The sequence below is a fragment of the Rhinopithecus bieti genome, unplaced genomic scaffold (genome assembly GCF_001698545.2).
Source record: "Rhinopithecus bieti isolate Rb0 unplaced genomic scaffold, ASM169854v2 scaffold_9237, whole genome shotgun sequence".
Lineage (NCBI taxonomy): Eukaryota > Metazoa > Chordata > Mammalia > Primates > Cercopithecidae > Rhinopithecus > Rhinopithecus bieti.
The window spans coordinates 1,496,675-1,519,261 of record NW_016806263.1 but is presented as its reverse complement, the minus strand read 5'-3'; the positions used below and the strand labels follow the sequence as shown (position 1 = coordinate 1,519,261).

General features: G+C 43.4%; 1 protein-coding gene across 1 annotated transcript in view; it reads right to left on the bottom strand.

Moving 5' to 3' along the window:
• PROM1 (prominin 1) overlaps window positions 1-22,587 on the bottom strand; it is a 116,169-nt gene that overhangs the window by 23,553 nt on the left and 70,029 nt on the right. The window contains 6 exon segments of the mRNA XM_017875341.1: window positions 1,446-1,530; window positions 6,010-6,113; window positions 7,799-7,922; window positions 13,704-13,856; window positions 16,453-16,612; window positions 20,479-20,542. Coding sequence (XP_017730830.1) covers window positions 1,446-1,530; window positions 6,010-6,113; window positions 7,799-7,922; window positions 13,704-13,856; window positions 16,453-16,612; window positions 20,479-20,542 — 690 coding nt within the window.

Below are 22,587 nucleotides of genomic sequence, written 5' to 3'. Positions count from 1 at the left end.
CAAGAGTTCAAAACCAGCTTGGGCAACATAAAGAGACTTTGCCTCTATGTTAAAAAAATTTTAAACATAAAATTAAAAAATAAATAAAAAAATAAAGAGCAATCAAACTACAAAGGACAAAAAAATGTGCAAGCACTTGACTGGCATCTCTTCCTGGTACTTCCCGTCCTGTCCCTTTCCCATCTCTTTCTTTATGGGTCCCATGGCTTCTAAGCCCCCAGCTTTGACAAACAGAGAAGCTGAAAGGGACAGGGTTGGCTGGCATTCCAGGGAAGGGACCAGCACATACAAGAGCTGGGAGTAGGAAGAAAGGGGACATATCATTTGGGGAACAGTGTTTAGTTACTTGGGCAAAGATTATGGAAATGTGGTCGTTGATTCAGGGTTGTACTGATAGTCAGCAGTTTCCAGCAGCATCGAGTGCCTGCATGTCCCAGGCAACCTCTCCAACTGCTACCCGCCATAGCACACAGAGAAGTGACCCACAGCATGATGGGCATCTATTTAGGGTTTGGTTACAAAATTATGTATGTTTAATGTATATATATGTGGACTATTTAGGGAAGATAATAAACTTTTCATATACAGCTTTCAACTACAGCTTTTCACATTTGAAAACCATCAAGCCATCATGGCCTCATGGTAACTCTAGCAGTGGTGGGCAAGCTGTGGGGGCTTGGGAATAGCCTCTTCTCTTGGGATCCCTTTGTTTCTGCTCTCATTCAGGAAACCCAAAAGAGAGAGCGTGCTCCAGATTCTTTCTGGCAGAAAGTCAGAAGAGGCCTCCAGGTACAGGGAATGGGGTTGGTCGAGGCTAACGGCACCCTAGGCCTGGGCGGCTGAAACTCTTGCTCTTTCTTCAGGCCAGTGTCCTCTGGAATGGCCCTTCCTCCAAATCTCAAGACTCAAGACTGGAGTGTGGGCTCTGGCAAACGAAAAGAGGAGGTTCTGTTGGCTTCCATCCTTTGCTTTAGTTCACACTGGAGTCCTGGGGCCACCATGTGACTCATAAGGAAGGAGGACGGTGTGGACCATGCTTCTCCACACTGAGTGCCCAGTTTCAGGGACTGGCAGAAAGGGAGGCTGGTCTTGGAGTGAGAGCCTTCCTGAGGAACAAACAGGGATTGTTCCCACAAAAACGTCTATAGTCAGCAAAATGACATCTTTCCCTGTGAAGTGTCCATAGTGAGGCCGCTCTAGAGGCTCTTGCATAATACACTAGAAAAATTCAAACCCCAAGAAAAACAACTGGTCGAGCAGTGAGAAAACGTTTTGGAACCAAATAGAGGTGAAGGTTACACAGCCATGTAAATATACCAAACGTCACTTTTAAATAGTTAATTTGATCTTATGCAAATTTCATCTCAATTTCCAGAAAAGAAAGAAAGACAATTGGATTTGGTGAAGGAATGTGTTATGTCGATTCCATGACGACTTCTAATTACCTCATTAATATTGAGACATTCACTGATATTGAAGCTGTTCTGCAGATGAAGAGTGCCGTAAGTGCCTCTATTCTTTTTGCAGTCACTGTGGGAACGAACAGAGAAATTAGGACCTAGAAAAGCTGTTGCAGCTACCTATGTCCACCGATGAAGAGGAGGAGAAAGGCTCACTGTTTCTCTTTGTTTAATCTGTGAACACAGAAGTGGGGCTGGGTGTCCCCAGTGGCCACACAAATCCCTCAACACCTCTGACTTCTTGCTTTGTTTGACTAACCGTCCTGTTCTTGGAAGAGATGCAATAGGATTGATAAATATTATCTTTCCATCTGTCTCCTACGTGCCCTAGTTCTGCTGTGGAACACAAGTTTACAGATTGGGAAGAAATAAATTCTCATTAAAAGAAAACAATACTTGCTAGAAAGAGATACACTGCAGAGTAGATTATGAACTTCATTCAATGATTCTATCAAGCTCCTGCCAAGAACATTTCTACTCTGTATTTCCAGGGCCGAGCTGCACTGACTAAATATATGCTTAGACATCTATCCTCATGGTGAGGACAGAGATAGGGAGGAGATGCAGACTTCTCGATGGTCAGCACAGTTTTGCTGTTACCTAACTCAGCCCCCTGGGTGAAATGGCCTCACCTCGCCATGTCTCAATCTGAACTCTAATATAGGAAAATTTGACTTTTTTAGACTTGTCTGAGCTAAGAAGGGTAGGCCTCATTGGATGTGTATTCCTGCCACAAAAATAGTGGCATCCAGGAATGCGGCATCCCTTCCTCGCCACAGCAGCCAGGGCCCTCCAGGCCTGAGGGATGCCTAGAAGAAGCAACTTTGCCACATCCCTAGGAGGTGTGACCCTTCCCTCCAGAGAACAAGCAGGTTGCTGTTGTTGGAACTCAGAACTTGATTATGAAGGACCAGAGGTAAAACTGAAGGGCTCTGCAGGAGCCAGAATCACAAGGAGCTAGCATGCCAGGCTGAAACACTTGGCTTTGTCCTCTCAGCGTAGGGATGGTGAATGGGCTTAATTGTGTAGAGAAAAGTCAACGGATTGCTAATGTATGCCTAGAGCACACAGTCCAGAAGGAGCCTGAGGCTCCCTGGGCTAAGCAGAAGACCTCAGTTGACTATCAATGTCTACCCCGAGTATGGGGGATGGGCACCAGACACTCATCAGCTGCCTCTGCCATGGGCAATGGAGAAACTTAGGCAGGAAGTGACACATGTGGTTGGGCCACATCACATCATGCTGGGAGGTTTGGAGGATGGAATGGGAGCAAGGAGACCAGTTAGAAGGAGAGAGAGAAGAAAAGAAGAGAAGCGAAGAGAAGAAGAAGAAAAAGGAGGAGGAAGAGAACAAGAAGAAGGAGGAGGAGGAGAAGAAGGAGGAGGAGGAGGAAGAGGAGGAGGAGGAGAAGAAGGAGAAGGAGAAGAAAAGAAGAAGAGGAAGAAGAAGAAGAAGAAGAAGAAGAAGAGGAGGAGGAGGAGGAAGGGGACGAAGAGGAGGAGGAGGAGGAGGAGGAGGGGAGGAGGAAGAGGAGGAGGAGGTTTAAGAAAGATTTAGAAGATGAAGCCTACAAGCAACATTTATAAGTTCATGTTGTCTCAGGGCTCCAGAAACTCAGTTTTCACTGCCATGGGCTGAATAATGGAAACGAGGACTTTACTCTGTCCTTTGATTTTGTATTCGGCCCCAAAGTGGTGGCGGGATTTTTAAAAGCTCCCAAAGAGCAGCCTACTGCCCCTACCTCCCTGTCTTTGTCTGTGTCCCTCAGCCTAGGTGCCTTTTTCCTTCTTCTCGGCCCAGCCAGTCCCCACTAAGCCAACCTACTAAGATCAGCTTAGGTGCCATTACCCTCAGGAAGTCCTTCCTAATCCCTCCATTCCCACACTGCATAAGACACCCACCTTGGGGCTTCTAGAGTAGCCTCAGTACATTTCTATCACCTGTAAGTATCACCATATTCTAGAACACCTCTTTACAGATCTAACTCTCTACTAGGTTTTCCTTGACAGTAGGATCAGAGTCTAATTCAATTTTGTATAATATCTCAGGTATCCCATTACCACAGGTGCTCATATAATAATAAAAGCAGTTGTTAGTATGGTACCTAGCTCCTGTTATGCCAGGTGCTCATATAATAATAAAAGTAGTTAGTACGGTACCTAGCTCACAGAGTGGTGTGGATGTTAAAGAAGTTTACACATCCGAGGTGTTTCCATCAGTCTTGGCATACAGAAAGCACCATGCAGGTGCTAGCTCTTAGAGTGTTGTTAAATTACCACTATGACCACTTGGCATAATATTTATTAGGTAATAGAAATAAACAGTAATGGCCGGATCACCTGAGGTCAAGAGTTTGAGATCAGCCTGATCAACATGGTGAAACCCCGTCTCTACTAAAAATACAAAAATTAGCCAGGCGTGGAGACAGACGCCTGTAATCCCAACTACTCAGGAGGCTGAGGCAGGAGAATCACTTGAACCCGGGAGGCAGAGGTTGCAATGAGCCGAGATGGTGCCATTGCACTCCAACCTGGGCGATAGAGCGAGACTCCATCTCAAAAAATAAATAAATACATAAATACATAAATATTTAGCAATGACGTAGCTACATTTATTTTAAAATAACTTCTGTGGTTTGGCTAGAGGAACTAATGACCATTGATTAATTAAATGTGTGCATATTTCAAAATGTTTTTAAAAAGTACAAAAAGAACCTTGCAATACCTAAAAGTATAACAAATTCACAAAATGCTGAAGAAGTCTTTTGACTATCAAATGATGGCTAATACTACCAAGCTATATAATAATGCTAGGCATAGGGTTAATACTTGCTTAAAATTGTATAAAGGAACTCTGAGAGAGTAATAAGAACACTAAGAATGGTGGTTCACGTGTAGGGCATGGAAAGGCTTCTGGGCAGATGGCAACCTGTGTCTATGACTTACGAAGTGTTCTGCTCTCAATGTGAGTCACTATCGCCCTGTGTATTTTTAGTTTCATTTACTATGAACACACCATGTTAACACACATCCTCTGGCCCTTCGGTCTCACGGTGGGAGAAATAAGTGTCACCGGTGTTTAAAAAGCATCCTATGAATTGATTTCAAATACTGTTAAAGTGACTCCCTTCCCTATGGCTCATAGCAGAGAGCTGCCCATGGGTTCCCGTCTAAGATCAGACTTAGACTTCCAGCCATCAGACTAGGAGCCCATTTTACCACTGGGAAAAGCATACACTACACAGATATATATCACCTGAGGTCAGAAGTTATTTTCTATATACATAGTGTTTTGTTTTCTTTTTTTTCCTGAGAGAAAGTCTCACTCTGTTGCTGAGGCTGCAGTGCAGTGGCACGATCTTGGCTCACTGCAACCCGCACCTCCTGGGTTCAAGCAATTCTCTTGTCTCAGCCTCCTGAGTAGCTGAGTCTGCAGGCACATCCCACCACGCCCGGCTCATTTTTATATTTCATTTTTAGTAGAGATGGGGTGTCACCATATTGGTCAGGCTGGTCTCGAACTCCTGACCTCAAGTGATCCACCTGTCTCAGCCTCCCAAAATGCTGGGATTACAGGCATGAGCCACTGTGGCCACCCTAGATGAACAGTATTAAGAACAGTATTGTTCATCAAGTCCAAATGATGTGTCAGGCACCATTCGAATCTCATGTATCTTACTTAACCCTAAAACAACCTCAGGGTCAGATTCCTATGAACACGACCCCCATGAAACAGAGAAGCTGTGGAATTGCCCAGGGCACAGAGCCTCCAGGAGGGGGCCTGGGTCAGAGTCCAGGAGGCCTGACAGCAGACAGTTCTCCAACTGCATTGCCTTCCTCCTGTCGGTGATCCAAATCACTGAATCACCTATTCACTATTCTTGTTAAATGGCTTTTACTTAGAGCAATGTGGTTCCTGAACAAGATTTCTCATGGCATCCCATTAGTGCATCATAGGGTCACCTTAACCAGCGAGTTCCAGAGATTATTGGAGAGCAAGACCTTGAAACATCACCTTTCCAAGGTCTCAAAGGCTTTCAGTAGAAGGAATATGTTTTTGATCTAATCTCTACTGTGTCTTTAAAATACTACAGGACAGGCCGGGCGCGGTGGCTCAAGCCTGTAATCCCAGCACTTTGGGAGGCCGGACGGGCGGTATCACGAGGTCAGGAGATCGAGACCATCCTGGCTAACACGGTGAAACCCCGTATCTACTAAAAAATACAAAAAATTAGCGGGCGAGATGGCGGGCGCTGTAGTCCCAGCTATCGGGAGGCTGAGGCGAGAGAATGGCGGTAAACCGGGAGGGGAGCTTGCAGTGCTGCCTGAGATCCGGCACTGCACTACAGCCTGGGCGACAGAGCGAGGACTCTGAAAAAACAAAAAAAAAAAACGAAAAAAAAAAAAAAACAAAATAAAATACTACAGGACAGCTTATCTCTGAAACAGGAAAGTCATATAATTAAGATTTAAAAACACTTCAAATGCAAAATTCTCATTCCGGAAAAGAACACTTTAAATAGCAAAATGTATAATGCAAATATTGATACCTGTAAACTTGTTCAAAAGTGAGCTTCATCTTCGATTTATTAAACAGCTTCCCAGAGAGATAGTATTCCCAGTCTTCATTTAGTAAGTAGGGTGTATCCAAAACCTGGAACACATTGGGAAGGATTTTTGAAAAATCAGTTTTACACTCACATACATACTAATATAATAAAGTCAATATTCTGTTGAATATATTTTGAAATTTTCATAACATTATTTTCTGGTTGATTTCCAACTTATAACTAGAAAATAATAGTATATATAATTGGAATAAATCAATTGACCACTGGGTAGCATCAATCAAAATTATTAAAATTACTTTTTTTGAGAACTTTTCTTTTTTTTCAGACAGAGTCTCGCTCTGTTGCCCAGGCTGGAGTGCAGTGGCACTATCTCGGCTCACTGCAACCTCCACCTTTTGCGTTAAAATGATTCTCCTGTTTCAGCCTTCTGAGTAGTTAGGACTAGAGGCGCGCACCACCACTGCCCGGCTAATTTTTGTATTTTTTTTTTTAGCAGAAACGGCGTTTCACCATGTTGGCCAGGCTGGTCTTGAATTCCTGACCTCAGGTGATCCACCCACCTCAGCATCCCAAAGTGCTGGGATGACAGCATGAGCCACCATGCCTGGCCAAGAACTTTTTAATCTTTATCTTAATAAAACAAACACATTATAAATAGAAGCAGAGTAGACCATTTGATCAGAATAGCTAATATACAGCCATGAAGTGGTATACCCAGTGCTGTGCTATTTCTCTCTCTGGACAAAATGTATTAAAATTCACACACTCTCTGCCCCAGCACCACACATATTTAAGATGGGCAAATCAGTGCAGGACCGTGTATGTGCTTGAGAAGTAGAAATGGTTTTGAAATATCCCCTACTTAAGAAAAAGTATCTTTGAATGATTCAACACTCTACAGGAGATGATGAAGCCTGGCTTGATGTCTTTCTTTTATCAAAAGGCCAAATGGAGATCATTTGACATGCTGGTGATCTCAACTTAATCTCCCTCGACCAGTGAAATAACTAAAACATCGTCACAACAGTATTCACCTGATTTCATAACAGATCTTAGGCGGAAAAAATGTATATACAATGAAAGAGTGAAATATAAATGTATTTTAAAAATCACAATCTGGAGAAAAAAAAACATAGAAAAGCCAAAATTAGAAGCCAGACACTTAGAACAAAGTTTCCTCATTAATGAAGAAAGCAAAACTGCCAACTGGCCTCCCGGAATCTGTGGGAGTTGGACTGAGAGGGAGAAAGCGAAGCTTGAATTCATTTCCTGGTGGCACCACTAGACATCTGCCAGGTCAGCCCTCTGTCATGAGACATCCACTTACCAGTCTCTTTCCTTTCAAATTTAGGGCTCATCTGTGTGGACACCTCTGTCACCTGGGAATCTCCCAGGGTGTGTGGGAGGAACCTGGGAACTGATCTTCTGATGTTCCCAGCCACATTTGGAAACTACTGCTGAGGAAAATTGTATTCTCCCCAAATACTGCAATCCACATTGAGGGGCATGACTTAACTCCTGGCCCTGATTTCACTTATGATCAGAAAATAAGGACACTCCCATATTTTTTTTCTCTTAACAAATAGAAAGAATCTATTGCATTTATTGAATATTTAAAAATTTATTGAATTTAATAATTTCAAGAAATTTACTGAATTTAAACCAAACTGCTTATATGTTTGCACTGCTCTTAAAGTAACACACAACATATGAAGAAATCCAAGTTTCTGTTCAAGTCCTTTCATAATGGGTAGAAAATCATATTTACCCGGAATAATTCCTTGGTTGTGTAAGGTTCACAGATCAATTTTTCCACATTTGCACCAAAGACGAAGGTAAGAACCACAATGATCATCAATATCCAGCAAAAGAGGAAACTTAATCCAACTCCACTGGAAAAAAAAATAAGGTTAGTAATTCAAGAAAGAATGATTCAATAGTCCCTATTGATACTTACTAAATCTACCTATACTCTATAAAATAGACCTGGGGTCTCCAGTGTTATTCAGGTGAAACAGATCATCCACCTAGGAGTCACACAGGGCCTTGGGGACCTGGGGAGGGGCCGCTCCAGGACAGGCGAGGGATCACTGGATAGGGGCCTTGGGGACCTGGGGAGGGGCAGCTCCAGGACAGGCGAGGGATCACTGGATAGGGGCCTTGGGGACCTGGGGAGGGGTGGCCAATAAGGGGCTGAAAGCACAGGGGGAGCACAGCCCGACTTCTCTCTGAACAAGAGCACTCTTGGCACAGTGTAAAGGATGGACCGGACAGGTGCCAACGTGGATGGGACATCATTGCAGAGGCTGTTATCATGGCCCATGAGGGTTGGCCTAAGGGGACAGGATTGGTGGAGAGTTGATGGATGATGGTGACGTAATATAGGAGACACAGGAGGCATAATATAGGAGGCAGCAGGACTCGGAAAGCGCTGGACACGAGAGGTAGAGGCAAGGAAGGGCTCCTCCAAGGGCAGTGCCAGGGAGCACCAATGCTCTGGAAGGAAAGAGAAGATGGGCTGGATGTTGGTCTTGTTGCCACAGAGACATTGAGTGGAAAGAGTGTGTAGGAGTCAGTATGTTTGGAGCTAAGATATCTGGGTTTCTGATGTATGTTAGGGAACCAGCAGCTTAGCCATGGTCATTTATCCTCAGGGCTGGCTTGGAGAGAGAAACAGCCTAGGGCTGGGTCTGGAAGACTTCAACATTTACAAAGACGGGTGGTGGAAGGAGGGCCAGCAAACCAGACCAAGATGACAAGGCAGAGAAGTAGGAAGGCAATCATGTGGGTGTGATGCCACCTAGGGGACAAAAGGAGTGTTTGCAGAGGAGGGAGTGGTTGGCTGTCACCAACCAATGTGCTGTCTGCATTGTACAGAGAGGTCACTGCCTACTTAAAACAAATGCAGTGATGGGAGAGGAAACCAAATTGGAGTGGACTGGGGAGTCAGCAGGAGAGAAGGGCACAGGCAGCAAGCTCAGATCACTCCTCTGAGAGTCGGCGTGGGGGAAGGAGAGCTATAGGGAAGAGGCAGTGTGGGTAAAGAGTTTCTGCTTTTATTTCTGAAGAAGGGAGAGAACAGAGCTTGGTTAAGTGTTGAGTGAAAGTCAAGGAGACAGGAAGAGAATAAAGACATGGAAAAGAAAGGGCATGATCCATTTTTATCAGGATCAGGGAAAGAAATGGGATTGAGAATATAGCTGGCGGAATCAGCCTGAGCAGGGAGGAATCCCTCCGCTTCTGGCAGTGCAGAGAAGGGACGGATGTGTTTGGGAGCATGTGTGTTTGGGAGCATGTGTGTTTGGGAGCATGTGTGTTTGGAAGTTTGATGATGGGAAGTTGCATGATGGCTTCTATTTTCTCTGAGAAGAAGGAGGTAAAGCCATCTGCTAAGAGATGGGTGAAGTAGAGGAAGATGGATTTATCAGAGTGAAAAGACTGTTGCAGGAAAGTGTGGGGGGTGTCGAAAAAGAAGAAAAAGAGAAAGGGAAGGAAGAAAATGAAATAAAAGATTTATCAGACTATGGCAGGTCCATTTGAGACAGGAGATGCTAAGTTTGTAGGGATACCCAATGTACCCGGTGCGTAACTTTTCTCTAGTGGTGCCTAGCTGTCTAGGTATAGACAGAGAGAGAGAGAACAAACTCTTAAATCAATCTAGGGGCACTTGCCAAATCAAATACCGTCACTGGTGCACACCAGGAAGGAGCCTCAGAAGGGTGTGGGCTGATGCTTGCAATCACCACAGCACCCCCTCCTAAGGGCACGATTCTCCCCTTTGGCTGCAGACACCAAAGCCATAATTACAGCATTTGTGTTTCTTCACTAAGATAAATAGCAAGTAATGTTCATTGGAAAGGCCTAGGTCAGCCTGACTTTCTCTGACCTACAAGGCTTCTGAGTCTGGGAGAACACAAAGAAGAAGTGAGTGAGGGCCACGCCAGGATCCCCGTCTAAGCATGTGTGTCTGTGTGTTGGAGTTAAAAAAAACTCATAAAAACTAAGACAGCTGTCTAAAAAGAGCACCAGGACTCTTACTCTAAATCACATACAGTCAACATCTCCAGCCTTTATTTTCTAAATATGCACATTCCTAGATCGGGGTAGGGGAACCACTGCCTAAGGTCTATTTTTCTAAGGTTAGTGAGATAATGGCTAATGTGTACTGAAAATATTGAAAAGGAGGAAGAGGACGAGGAGAATCAGAGTAAGAAGAAAGAGCAAAAGAAGGTGAAAAACAAGAAGAATATGCAACAAAGACTGTATGTGGCCAGCAGAACCTAAAATATTTGTTACTTGGCCCTTCTTGGGAAAAGCTTGCTGACTAACCCCTGATGTGCACAGTTAGGATAATACATGCATCATTTTCTGACCCCCTTTCAAATGTATTATCTTAGAAACTTTTGTCAACAAATCAGGACAGTCACCCAGTTATCACTTCAGGGGCCATGTGATCTTCCATGCATGGATGTGACGTAACTCACTTGGCCACTCCTCTCCAGCCTGACAGGTAGGCTGCTTCACTATCATAACTGATACTGCAAAAACTCTTCCCTGGTTTTCTTCATAGTTTGGCCTACTTCCTTCACCTAGAGTCCCCAAAATGGAAATTATTGGGCAAAGAGCATCATGGTCTTTTTACAGCCCTTGCTATACAGCCTGACAAACTTCTTTCTGTAACCTCAGAAACTGCCACCAGCCACAGGAATGTGCCCAGTTTGCGATACCTGTGGCTACTCTTGGCATTGTTGTCAATACCTAAAATGGGAAGTTTTATGATGGGCTTCAAAACAAGAGATGCTTGTGCCACTGTTAGATCTCCTTATCTCTGGAGAAGCCTCCTACATCCCCCTGCAACAGATAATACATTCACCACTGCATTCTATTCAGCTGCTAAAATGCTCCTGGGGCCAGGGGTAGCGGCTCACACCTGTAATCCCAACACATTAGAGGCTAAGACTAGGGGATCTCTTAAGACCAGGAATTCAAGACCAGTCTAGACAACAAAGTGAGACTGTCTCTACAAAAATAAAATAAAACGCTTCTGGGACCCTCTGAAGATGAAAGATCAGAGCAGAGCCAGGGCTCTCTGACTTTCCTCCTTCCACATCTTTCACTGATATCCTTTTGGGAGATAAGAATTCCTGCTTGGTTTTGAAAGAGACCATGCTCTTGATTGGATGGTGTCACCATTTTTAAAGAGCAGGTGGTGTTTTGGTTGCAACAAAACTACACATACTCTTTCTGGTTTCTACAAGCAAGTAAACAGTTCTGAAAAAAGAAACTGCGTTCTTCTAATTAGTCTGATTAGACTGATGACGCTTGTATCATCTCCCCCTTTCACAATTATCCAGTTGTTTACCAGATACCTCAAGAAGTAGAGAATTCTGCCAAGCACAGCAAAGCGCGCCGTGCTGACTGGTGGCATTCAACAATAAAGAAATCATAGCCACCCTAAGTCTGCAGACTCCTTGAAATGAATCAAACAACATCTGACAGTTCCCAACCTTCTTTCTGCTGCTGAGATGAATCCTATGGCCTCCATGCAATACATCTCCATGTCTATAGAATTAGTGTATCTAAATTAAGGTAGCTTTTAGCCTCCATCAATTTGTTGATGATTTCTCTGTTTTTTCTTTTTTTGAAGCTGGATATCACATGTTTTTGGTTGTATGCCTTTAAAAAGTGAATAAAATTTCGATGAGGGGTGCACCATTTTCAGAGCAATTTACCGTAACTACCTTTCAAGTAGTTAAAAGTATGGAAATACATGTATATATACACACCCACCACCAAAACACTGACAGACAACCAAGTATCAGGGTTGTTAAATTTGTAACATTAAACTTAAAATCAATTAAACATTAAAGCAATTACTTTTGCACCAACCTAATAATTTTCTGTTTAATGTATTTTTGTGTATCTGTGTATATTTGAACAAAAAGGGAAGACAAATTCATTTTTCCTTCCGGATGTGATTTCTCTTTTTTTTCTTCTCTGTCCAGAGGTACTTGCAGCTAAATATCTTTCTTTTCTTTCTCTCTTTCCTTTTTTCTTTCTTTCTTTCCTTCCTTCCTTTCTTCCTTCCCTCCCTCCCTCCCTCCCTTCCTTCCTTTCTCTTTCTTCTTCTTCTTTTTTTTTTTTTTTAAGGCAGAGTCTCACTCTGTCGCCCAGGCTGGAGTGCAGATGGCATGATCTCGGCTCACTGTAACCTTTGCCTTCTGGGTTCAAGCAATTCTCGTGCGTCAGCCTCCCAAGTAGCTGGGATTAAGGCATGTGCCACCATGCCCGGCTAATTTTTGTATTTTTAGTAGACATGGGGTTTCGCCACGTTTGGCCAGGCTGGTCTCGAACTCCTGGCCTCAAGTGATCCACCTGTCTTGGACTTTCAAAGTGTTGCGATTACAGGTGTGAGCCATCGCGCCTGGACAAATACAATTTCTTAACTTTGACCTGTGAGCCTCTAGGCTTCTCTGTGTGTGGAGTTCTTTGTCCAGCCCTAGTAGACCCCAGGTCATTAGCTCTAAGGTTAAGACTCTTGTTAGCAAAGGCCTATACCACACTGGAGCCAAATTATTTTAGGGAAAGGATTTAGAATCATAGCTTATAAGAAGCCTGATTTATTGTTCCAGTGACCCAAAGATTTTTGTTTGTCGTGTGTGTGTGTGTGTGTATGTGTGTGACAATTTGGTTTGAAAACTCAAAGTTTTAAAAAACAAATTAATCAAATTAATGCACAGCACCTGCTCTCCAGCCCGCTCACTCACAGGCCTGTGTTAGTGACTTCAGTGGATAAATGAGAGAACATGACTCAGGTTTTTGTTCTTCACTCCCCAAAGGAATTGTTTCAAACCTTAACCACTGATCTCGAGCCCCATCTCACTCCCTACTGCTGATTCTTCATGATCTTATCCAAAAGAGAATATTGACTCAAAAAGAGAATATAGAACCCACACAGCTCCCTCTGCAGAGCATTCAAAGCCATTACACCACATCCTAGCTTACATTTCTGGCTCTGGCTCCAGTTGCACCTGGCTCATGCCTGCTATGCTCTGTCATACCCATAGAGTCAAAGGTTTTTCAAACACATGAACTTGGAGATGAATGTCTTCAAAGCAGGGACAGTCACGCCAGTCTTCTGCTGCAGGTGTACCTCTCCCTGCTGCCTCACACCTGTTCTCATGCTTAATCTAGGCTATTTGTCTAAATCCTAAGGGTTCTGGCTTGGCAGCCTTAGTTCTAAACCAAGTCTCTAGAGTTTCAAGCTAGCAATACTGCTAACCAGTACTGCTGTCAGCCTCTGGTGAGTAAATGAATGAACGAATGAATGAATAAAAAGAAGGAACAATAGAAATCAAGAAGGCAAGCCTAGCTGCTTTTAAAAGGAGCCTGCCATATATAAATAGTGTTCTTAAGTTGGTCTATCAAAATGCAAGTAATTTAGTGTCTTTGTTGTTTTTTTTTTTTTTTTTTTTTTTTAATGTTTATGCTTGACAGGAGTACCCAAATCAAGGAAGGTCCAATCATAGCAAGATCTCTCCTCCTCACGACCTGGGAGCTGGAACCCCGTGTACATGGCCCAGAGGGCACTGGGTTTGTGTAACACCAGAGTCAGAACCCAGTCTCTCCCTTGCATTCCCACCCCCACGTGACAGAGAGGAGCAGGCACTCACACCATGAGGAAAACACCTCCCATGTTGGAGACACAGCCTCGGGTGGTCGGGGTGGCATGCCTGTCATAGCCGCACACACCACACAGTAAGCCCAGGTAGTAAAAAATCACGATGAGGGTCAGCAGAGAGCAGATGACCAGGCCACCCAGCCACCTGGAGAGGCAAGCACAGTGTTAGTAAACATGACATGGGCGATGCCACCCTAACACAAAAGTTGCTGGACTAAGGCTGGAGCCGATGAGTTATTCTTGGCTTCAAAAATCAGAGTCATCTATCAATTCCTCAGAGGGCAATAATGTTGAACGAAAAGATCCCTTCCCACCCTTTGTCTTCCAATTCAACCAACGGAGAAAGTTTTATTTTGATCCTAGGTTTGCATTGTTCTTGGTAGTCATGGGATCATTGCTTCCTTGCTTTGCCTTGATTCCCACGGGTGTCACACAGAGTTCATAAGCACAGCGCACTGAGCTTCTCCAAGGCTATTGATGAAAACACCCTTAAGATTTTTATGTTCTTTTAAGGTTTCTGATGTCCTAAGTGCCTACTATCATAATGAAGGCATATGGCTAGATCGTGATTAGACTACAGATAAAGAAATACTGGATTCTTTTCCCCGGCCTTTTTCTAAAACATTTTGTGGTTGCAGAAATATTTGGGGCCGCTGTATTCTTTACTGAAACAGATTACGTGGCAGATGCATGGGGTATTTAGAATTTTATGAGCATCCTAAATCAAATGCCTGCAGAATACAAATCTCAATTTCATAATGGTCCTGTGAGACATTTTAGGATAATGGAACCTCAATTAGGCCTTACTGGCATTCCTGGGAGGTAGAACAACCTTTCCGGGCAGCAAGAGGCATTCAAGGGTAGTAATGCTTCCCAACATTTAAGACACTAAAAAACAAAGAATTTACTTCTGCTGGGTGTCTCTTGACAAAAGTCGCCACTGAAGCTTTTCATTCAATTAAGAGCAATCTCAGTAATTATAGTAAAAGCCACAGACAGCCATTCTGGGGAGGTTTGTTCCAGACAGTGAGGGCACAAAATTAAATAAGTCACGGAGGCTGGTCTCAGAAAACTTTTAGAGTTAAAGGAGCATCTGCTCAGTTGATTTTCTTTTTAAGATAAGCTCATGGTGTCAGGGCAGGGGAAAAAGGAAGGGAAATGGATGGCAGTCAGGCAGACAGGTAATGGTACTATTCTTTCTCGTTTGTGAAGCTCTGATCTTTAATGAAATTATAAGTTCATTGAGAAAGGGTCTGCCTTCTGTTTTTTCTGAGACTTGCTGGGGTGGCCCAGTCCCATGAGGGAATCACGGCAGGTGCCGCCTGGAGCTTGTTGTCTGTGGGGCAGTGACAAAAAGCAGAGCTGGATGGAGCTTCAAAACCTACCTCCGCTGTATGCTAGCCGGCCTTAATGAAGTCACTTCACTTCCCTGAGCCAGTCTCCTTGTCTATAAAACAGGGTTATAAACGGAACACAGCCCAGGGAATTTTTGAGAGTATTAAAAGAAATGTCATGCAGAAAGTGCTTGGTGGGCACACTGAAACTGTCTCTTAAATGGTATCGATTGCTATACTTTTTAAATTTTTTTAAAAATGTTTATTTATTTTTGAGACAGAGTGTCACTCTGTTGCCCAGGCTGGAGTGCAGTGGTGCGATCTCGGCTCACTGCAAGCTCCGCCGCCTCCCGGGTTCACGCCATTCTCCTGCCTCAGCCTCCCAAGTAGCTGGGACTACAGGTGCTCGCCACCATGCCCGACTAAATTTTTTTGTATTTTAGTAGAGACAGGGTTTCACTGTGTTAGCCAGGATGGTCTCGATCTCCTGACCTCGTGATCCGCCCGTCTCCGCCTCCCAAAGTGCTGGGATTACAGGCGTGAGCCACCGCGCCCGGCCAATTGCTATAATTTTAATTACATATCTTGTGGTCTTGTATAAGAAATAATCCACATGAGAATGAGTCTCTGGACTCCCCATGGGCTTGGGAGATATGAAGGGTGGCTGAGCTCTTCAGAGACAGAAGTGCATCTTACATAATAGATGATGCTCTAAATTTCTTGAGCCTCCAAGTCCTTCCCTCCCCACGGTTCTGGCTGGGATGTCCACCACCCTCAACCCAGGCCAAACCCTACCACTCACATTTTCTAATGGGACAAGCAGTGGGCATCACAGCCACTCACCTAAGCTCTGGGAGCAATTCACTTGTTTCAAAGCACAGCTAAGAAAAGGATGCTCTTTCAGTAAGAACCAACCTCTGCATATTTATTTTATAAACCAATGTTTATATTGGTTTATAAAATAGAAAAGGATATTTCCCAGATGTCCTTCTTAATTACTTTTAAGCTTTAAAATCTCATTACATGCCTAGTTTGATAATTATAACTAGTATTCCAGAAACCACTAATGACATCAAAGTTGCAAATTATCAAATATTTGGCTCACGAAGGTCCAGTCTTCAAATTAAAAAAAAAAATGTGGACCACGTTACAAATTTACGTATCATCTGTACACAGGCATCGTGTGAACCTTCTCTGCATTGTTCCAATTTTAGTATATGTGCTGCCTGGTCTAAGCGAGCACTTCAACTTTTTTAACGAACATAAACTGGGGTTAACATATATCAGGTCATGGCCTCCTTGTACAATTTGCTGTCATAAGATGATCCTGGTGCTAACGTCAGATTTTTTATCTTGTTCTCCACAAAGTTCACTCTCGTAGTTCACCAGCTCCAAGGAGACACTCACCAGTATGAATCATACTCTTCCAATGTTGGTAAATTTCTGTGGATGCAACTTTCAGTGTTATTAACATAAACAGAGAATTCTGAGAGTATATCCTGAATAGGAAGACGCTGAGTTACATTGTCGATATCTGAACCAATGGAATTCAAGACCCTTTTGATACCTGAAAACAAAGATACCTTTGTTATGCGTTTGCAAACATGAAGGAAACAGAAACTTTGTTTTGGAGCCAAACAGAAAAGCCTGAACCACCTTTAGTTTTTCTCATGTTATGTATGTGTTTAAAATACGGTAAGATTCTACAACAAGCATGAATATAGCCAAGACCATCGAAAAGCAATTACTTAACAACAAAACAGCAAGCTGTGAGGACTGACTTTAATGAGATGGTACTGAAGTCAAGCCAGTTTCTCTCTTCTACTTACTTTACTTAAAGTAGATCAAGTGATTAAAATGTATGGTGTGCAGACTATGTGCCAGGCACTTTTATAAATAGTAACTCATTTATTTCACTGAGGTAGATAGTCCCATTCCCCATTTTACTAACAGCGACCCGGAGGCTCGCAGAGATTCAATTAATTGCCCATGGGTCTTTTAAAAGAAAGCTCTGGTAACGGGATTGAAACTTGGGTGCATCTGACTCTAAAGTCCCCATTACATGCTTTTGGGAAAATAATTAAATAATAACAATACTTTCTCCATCTAAGAAATGGTATTCAGGACTGGGCACAGTGGCTCACACCTGTAGTCCCAGCACTTTGGGAGTCTAAGGTGGGAGGATCACCTGAGGTCAGAAGTTTGAGACCAACCTGACCAACATGGCAAAACCCCATCTCTACTAACAATACAAAAATTACCCAGTTGTGGTGGCGCACGCCTGTAACTCGGGAGGCTGAGGCAGAAGAATCACTTGGACCCGGGAGGCAGAGGTTGCAGTGAGCCAAGATCGTGCCATTGCACTCCAGCCTGGGCGACAGAGCAAGAGTCGCTCTCAAAAAAAAAAAAAGAAAGAAAGAAAGAAAAGCCTTCAGAAATGGAGTAATTCTCAAGGCCCCATTTAAAAACCAAGCAAACAAACAAAAAACGCAAGTGACTCTGGGTGATATTTTTGTTAAAATTTTACCTGACTGATACAAATTGAGACTTCTTAGGAAGTACGTCTGTGTCTTTTCTATTCAAAAACCAATAGTAGTCTCAGTGGCCAGTTTCCTTTGCTATCAGTCCTACTATCTCAGACAGGAGTTAAGTTCAAAGAAAACCAGTTTTCTAGAGAGTGTCCATCACAACAGGTCCTAAAATCAAACTCACCTGGGGTGCAGGATTTCACCTGAACCAGTGCTCACATGAGTTCTGAAGGTGGCTGTATCCAAGTGATTCTTCACATGGACATACTAAGAACACACTAATCAGTTAAAAGTCCACTGATCCTGCAAGAGAGGTAAATCTCTTTGCAGCAGCAGAGACAAGATTAGCAGTTCTCAAAATATTATCCTGAGGCTCCCGGTGAACTTCAGGTAGAGAATAGAGATGGTAGCTTGATTCAAAATGTAATCACATAAAAATGGCAGGAAACTTTTTGTTTTCTTTTTGAGACAGGATCTCTCTGTATTGCCCAGGCTGGAGTGCAGTGGCATGATCATGGCTCAATGCAGCCTCAACCTCCTGGGCTCAAGGATCCTCCCACCTCAGCCTCCCAAATAGCTGGGACTACAGGTGTGTACCACCATACTCAGCTAATTTTTTATGATTTTACTTTTTGTAGAGATGGGGAGATGGAATCTCACCATGTTGCCCAGGCTGGTCTTGAGCTCCTGGCCTCAAGTTATCCTCCTGCCTCAGCCTCCCAAAATGCCGGGATTATAGCAGTGAGCCACCACACCCGGCCCTGGAAACTTTTTTAAAGTTTGTTTTTCACATAGCTATGACATCTAGAAATCAAAGACACAGAAGCAAGCAACAGAGTGTCAGGTGTTTGGATGTGACTCATTAAGAACGGACTGTTACTCCTTGGGGCTCATTGCCTTCTCCAGATGGCTCGTGTGTGAAAACACCTGAGGATCCTTGGCCAAAAATGACTCAGTGGGTCTCTTGGTTACTTCTGAGATTTTGAGAGATGGGGAATGCAGCCTTCCCATCTTCTAGGAGCAGCTCCTAGGGCCTGTGCCTGCTTCTCAGCCTGGCTTGGCCTCACGCACGACATGGCTCCATGACTTTGCTGCTCTGGCGACTCTCTACGTGACTGGTGCCCTCTCTTATCATATACCCTCTTCAAACCTCTCTCGATGTCCCCTTTTCCAGGCAGCCTCCCACTAGCCTCTCCTCAACTTGTTTCCCTGGCACCAACCTGGTCATGGTGCCAGAGTGTGACAACAAGTTTGTGTACACATGGCTGACTAAAGGACAAGAAGAACTCATGGCTTATGCATCTCACAGCCCAGTGCCTGGCAGAGCCTGGCACAGAGTTGGCACTAAATAATCTGTTCAGGTTGGGATGAGAGCTAAGGACATGAAACTAAACACCTGCGATCCAGGCTGACAGAGCGGCACTGACCCGGCTCTAGGAAAATGCTGGCTTGTGCTCAGGCAATGGCACCATGCGCCATGGGCCACACTCAACGCACACAGCACACTTTGCTGTGTCAGACTTACAAGGAAGGGCTGCACGTATGGGCAGGAGAGGTCCAGAGAGTGGAAACCAAAGAATTAAACACAGAGATTAGTGAGCAGGTGACTGTCAGACATAGAGCATGCATCAGCCTTCAGAGGTTAGCACACGGAAGTCTGAACCCTGTCCTTAGTATCTTAATATTTTAAAGTAGAATCTTATGCTATACAAAAGGAAACCCACAAAACATCTAAAGTGTTATGTAGCAAGATAAAACACTTTTTTACTCAAACTCTTCACAGGTCAAAAAAACACTATTAGGGAAAAATAATCAAGTATCTCTAACATAACATTTTAAAACCGCTTACTCAACAGATAAAAGCAGCATCAAATTGATTTTTCAAAGAAATAGAAGATAGCTTTACATAGCTTCAGAGATTTCTTTTCTTTTCTATTCTTTGTTTGTTTGTTTGTTTTTGAGAGAGAGTCGCCCAGGCTGGAGTGCAGTGGCTAGATCTCGGTTCACTGCTACCTCCACCTCCTGGGTTCAAGTGATTCTCCTGCCTCAGCCTCCCGAGTAGCTGAGGTTACAGGGGTGCACCACCACGCCTGGCTAATTTTTGTATTTTTAATAGAGATGGGGTTTCACCATCTTGGCCAGGCTTGTCTCAAACTCCTGACCTCAGGTAACCTACCCGCCTTGGCCTCCCAAAGTGCTGGGATTGCAGGCGTGAGCCACTGCACCCAGCCCAGAGATTTCTTCTTCAAGCAAATAACCCAGGTTTGTCTCTATCATTGCACAAAGAACTGCTACCACTGCATCCTCTCCCTCTGTACGTTCACCCCAAATCCCATAACCCAAATACAGCATGATTCAGTAATTTGAGTGGAATCCTCTCCACATTGATTCTGTCTCTCCAAAATTGTAAGCAACCTTAGGAGCCTAAAATACTATTGCCCCAGCATCAGTGGACAGATTAAAATCTTCCTAACGGCAAAAAAAAAAATCCTTTTATACAGTATTCCTTTTAAAAGTTTGATTTTAAGTTTGTCTAGAAAATGTAATAATCTACAGTTTTTCTCTTCAGTGAAAATCAGAATGAGTTTCCAAACTGTGGCTGCTGTAAGGTCTCAAGGCACACACTCTAGGGACCTGGATTACACTGCGGCTCTCAACCATGTGGCAGCTGCCGGCTGGGCTGAATGATGTTTATCAATGTTCAATAACAGGTTTGTTCTTGTTTTTAAGTCACTGAATGAAGTGACACAATTGTAAAGCTCTGATACTTGTTTCGTTTTGACAGTTTTAATGAGAAATTTTTTTTTTTTAAAGGAAAAGAACAATGCAATACTTGGCAACACATTTCTCTGTACTGACCTTCCAATCAGAGAGACACAGAATCACCTCAAACTGTGAATCTCACCTGCTACGACGGTCTTGGTTTGGCTTTGCACTCTGTCAGGTACATCATTAAGGGATTGATAGCCCTGAAAAACATTTCAAAGCAAATGGATGTACACGGTAAGTTGAACACTAGTTGACTAGTCAGTCATTTTGCGACGTAGTACGAGTAGAGAGGCAAAATAAAAATATAACATTCATCTTAAGGGTGAAACTATCATTATATGGTCATCAAGAGTCTAAAAAAATCCTCTTTAAAGAGCATTGTCTTTAAATTATATCAATTAAAGATTGTGTTAGAAATTTTTTATATGGGGGTCCCCATAATTTTAAAATCAACATATTTACACAGAACCTAGGTACTATTACGGGCACATACATCTGTACATACATATATATATAGTGTACATATATACTCCCAGTGGTTCTCAACTGGGAGAAATTTTGTTCTCAACTGGGGTATGTCTGGCAAAGTCTGGAGACATTTTGGTTATCACGGTTGTGGGTTGCTGCTGGGATTGTGGGGGGAGAGGCCAAGGATGCTAATAAATACCCTACCATGCACAGGAGAGCCCCCACCGCTAAGAGCCATGCACGGTGTCAGCAGTGCTGAGGTTAAGAGACCCTGATCGGTACAATATCCCATGTGCAGACAGAAGGTGAATTTCTAAAAACAGAATCTTACTTTCTAATTAAAAATAAAATTAGAGATATAGTCTAACTGAAAAAATATATATATATCCCAAAGCATGGCTTACAGAGGATACAACTGTGGTGAGGATAGAACAAAAAGAAAAAACAACCGTGCCAAGTGATAGGGCTTTGGGGCTAAACCTCCATGAGAGGGAAATATCATTATTTCCAAATAATTCAACTAAACATCCAGCCTTTCCTCTGGAAGGTGTTTGGTGAGTGTTTCTTCACTGTCTGCTGGTGTACTTAGCTGTCTGCCAGGGAAAGTACAGCACTTTCAACCTTCATAAGATTTATGGTGCCAGCCAGTTTCCACCTTAGCCTAGCTACATCCGATGTTACAAAATGAACATCCATGACTTCTGTTTCCTCCAAAGAGACTAAGCTACTGAGCACACTAGTGCTTGTGTTGGTTTTCTGTGTGCCTGACTCTTTGACATTCATCTGTGTCTGGACTTGCAGATGCCATGGGTGATTTCACAGCTGGAAAGTGTCTTACAGATCTCCCGGTTCAAGGCCGTCTTTAACAAATGAAGTAACACCAGAGTGCAAAGACCAAGAAATTTTGAATAACTTGTTTAAGGGCCACTTACTTTGTCAGTAAGTATCTAGTAAACATATGTAGACAAGTGTTTAACCCACTTATGCTGAAGGTTGCAAATATTTTTTGTGAAAAATCAGAACCTGGTGATGACATTTGGCAGTAGGATATAAATAACTCTCACGAGCTTAGCGTTCCAATAATGGAACACTAAGCATAAATGGGTTAATAGAGATTTGAGATGTTTTTACATCCATGCTAAATGACAGAGTCAAGAATAAAACTATCCTCTCATTTTTCCATAGGCCCAGGCACTCTACTGAACTATAATCTAAAAAGAAATATTTATTGCATATTCAGTATCTATTGGTTGAATAAACAGCAACATTTAGTAAGCTACTGGGGAAATCAGGGAATTCCAGACCAATGCTGTCCCTGCCTTTTTGGGGGTTTACAGTCCAGTGGTGGGAAGGGAGACATTAAAGAAATAATTACAGTTATGAGGAAATTAGCAGAGAATATTTGCAATGCTGCAAGAATGTATTAAAAAGGGTTTGACCTAGTCAAGAAGCCCAGGAAAGGCCTGTTAAGAAGGTAATATATAGACTGGGTGTGATGGCTCATGCCTGTAATCCCAGCACTTTGGGAGGCCGAGGTGGGTGGATCACCTGAGGTCAGGAGTTCAAGACCAGCCTGGCCAAGATGGCGAAACCCCATGTCTACTAAAAATACAGGCTGGGCGCGGTGGCTCAAGCCTGTAATCCCAGCACTTTGGGAGGCCGAGACAGGCAGATCACAAGGTCAGGAGATCGAGACCATCCTGGTGAACACAGTGAAACCCCGTCTCTACTAAAAATACAAAAAACTAGCCGGGCGAGGTGGCGGGTGCCTGTAGTC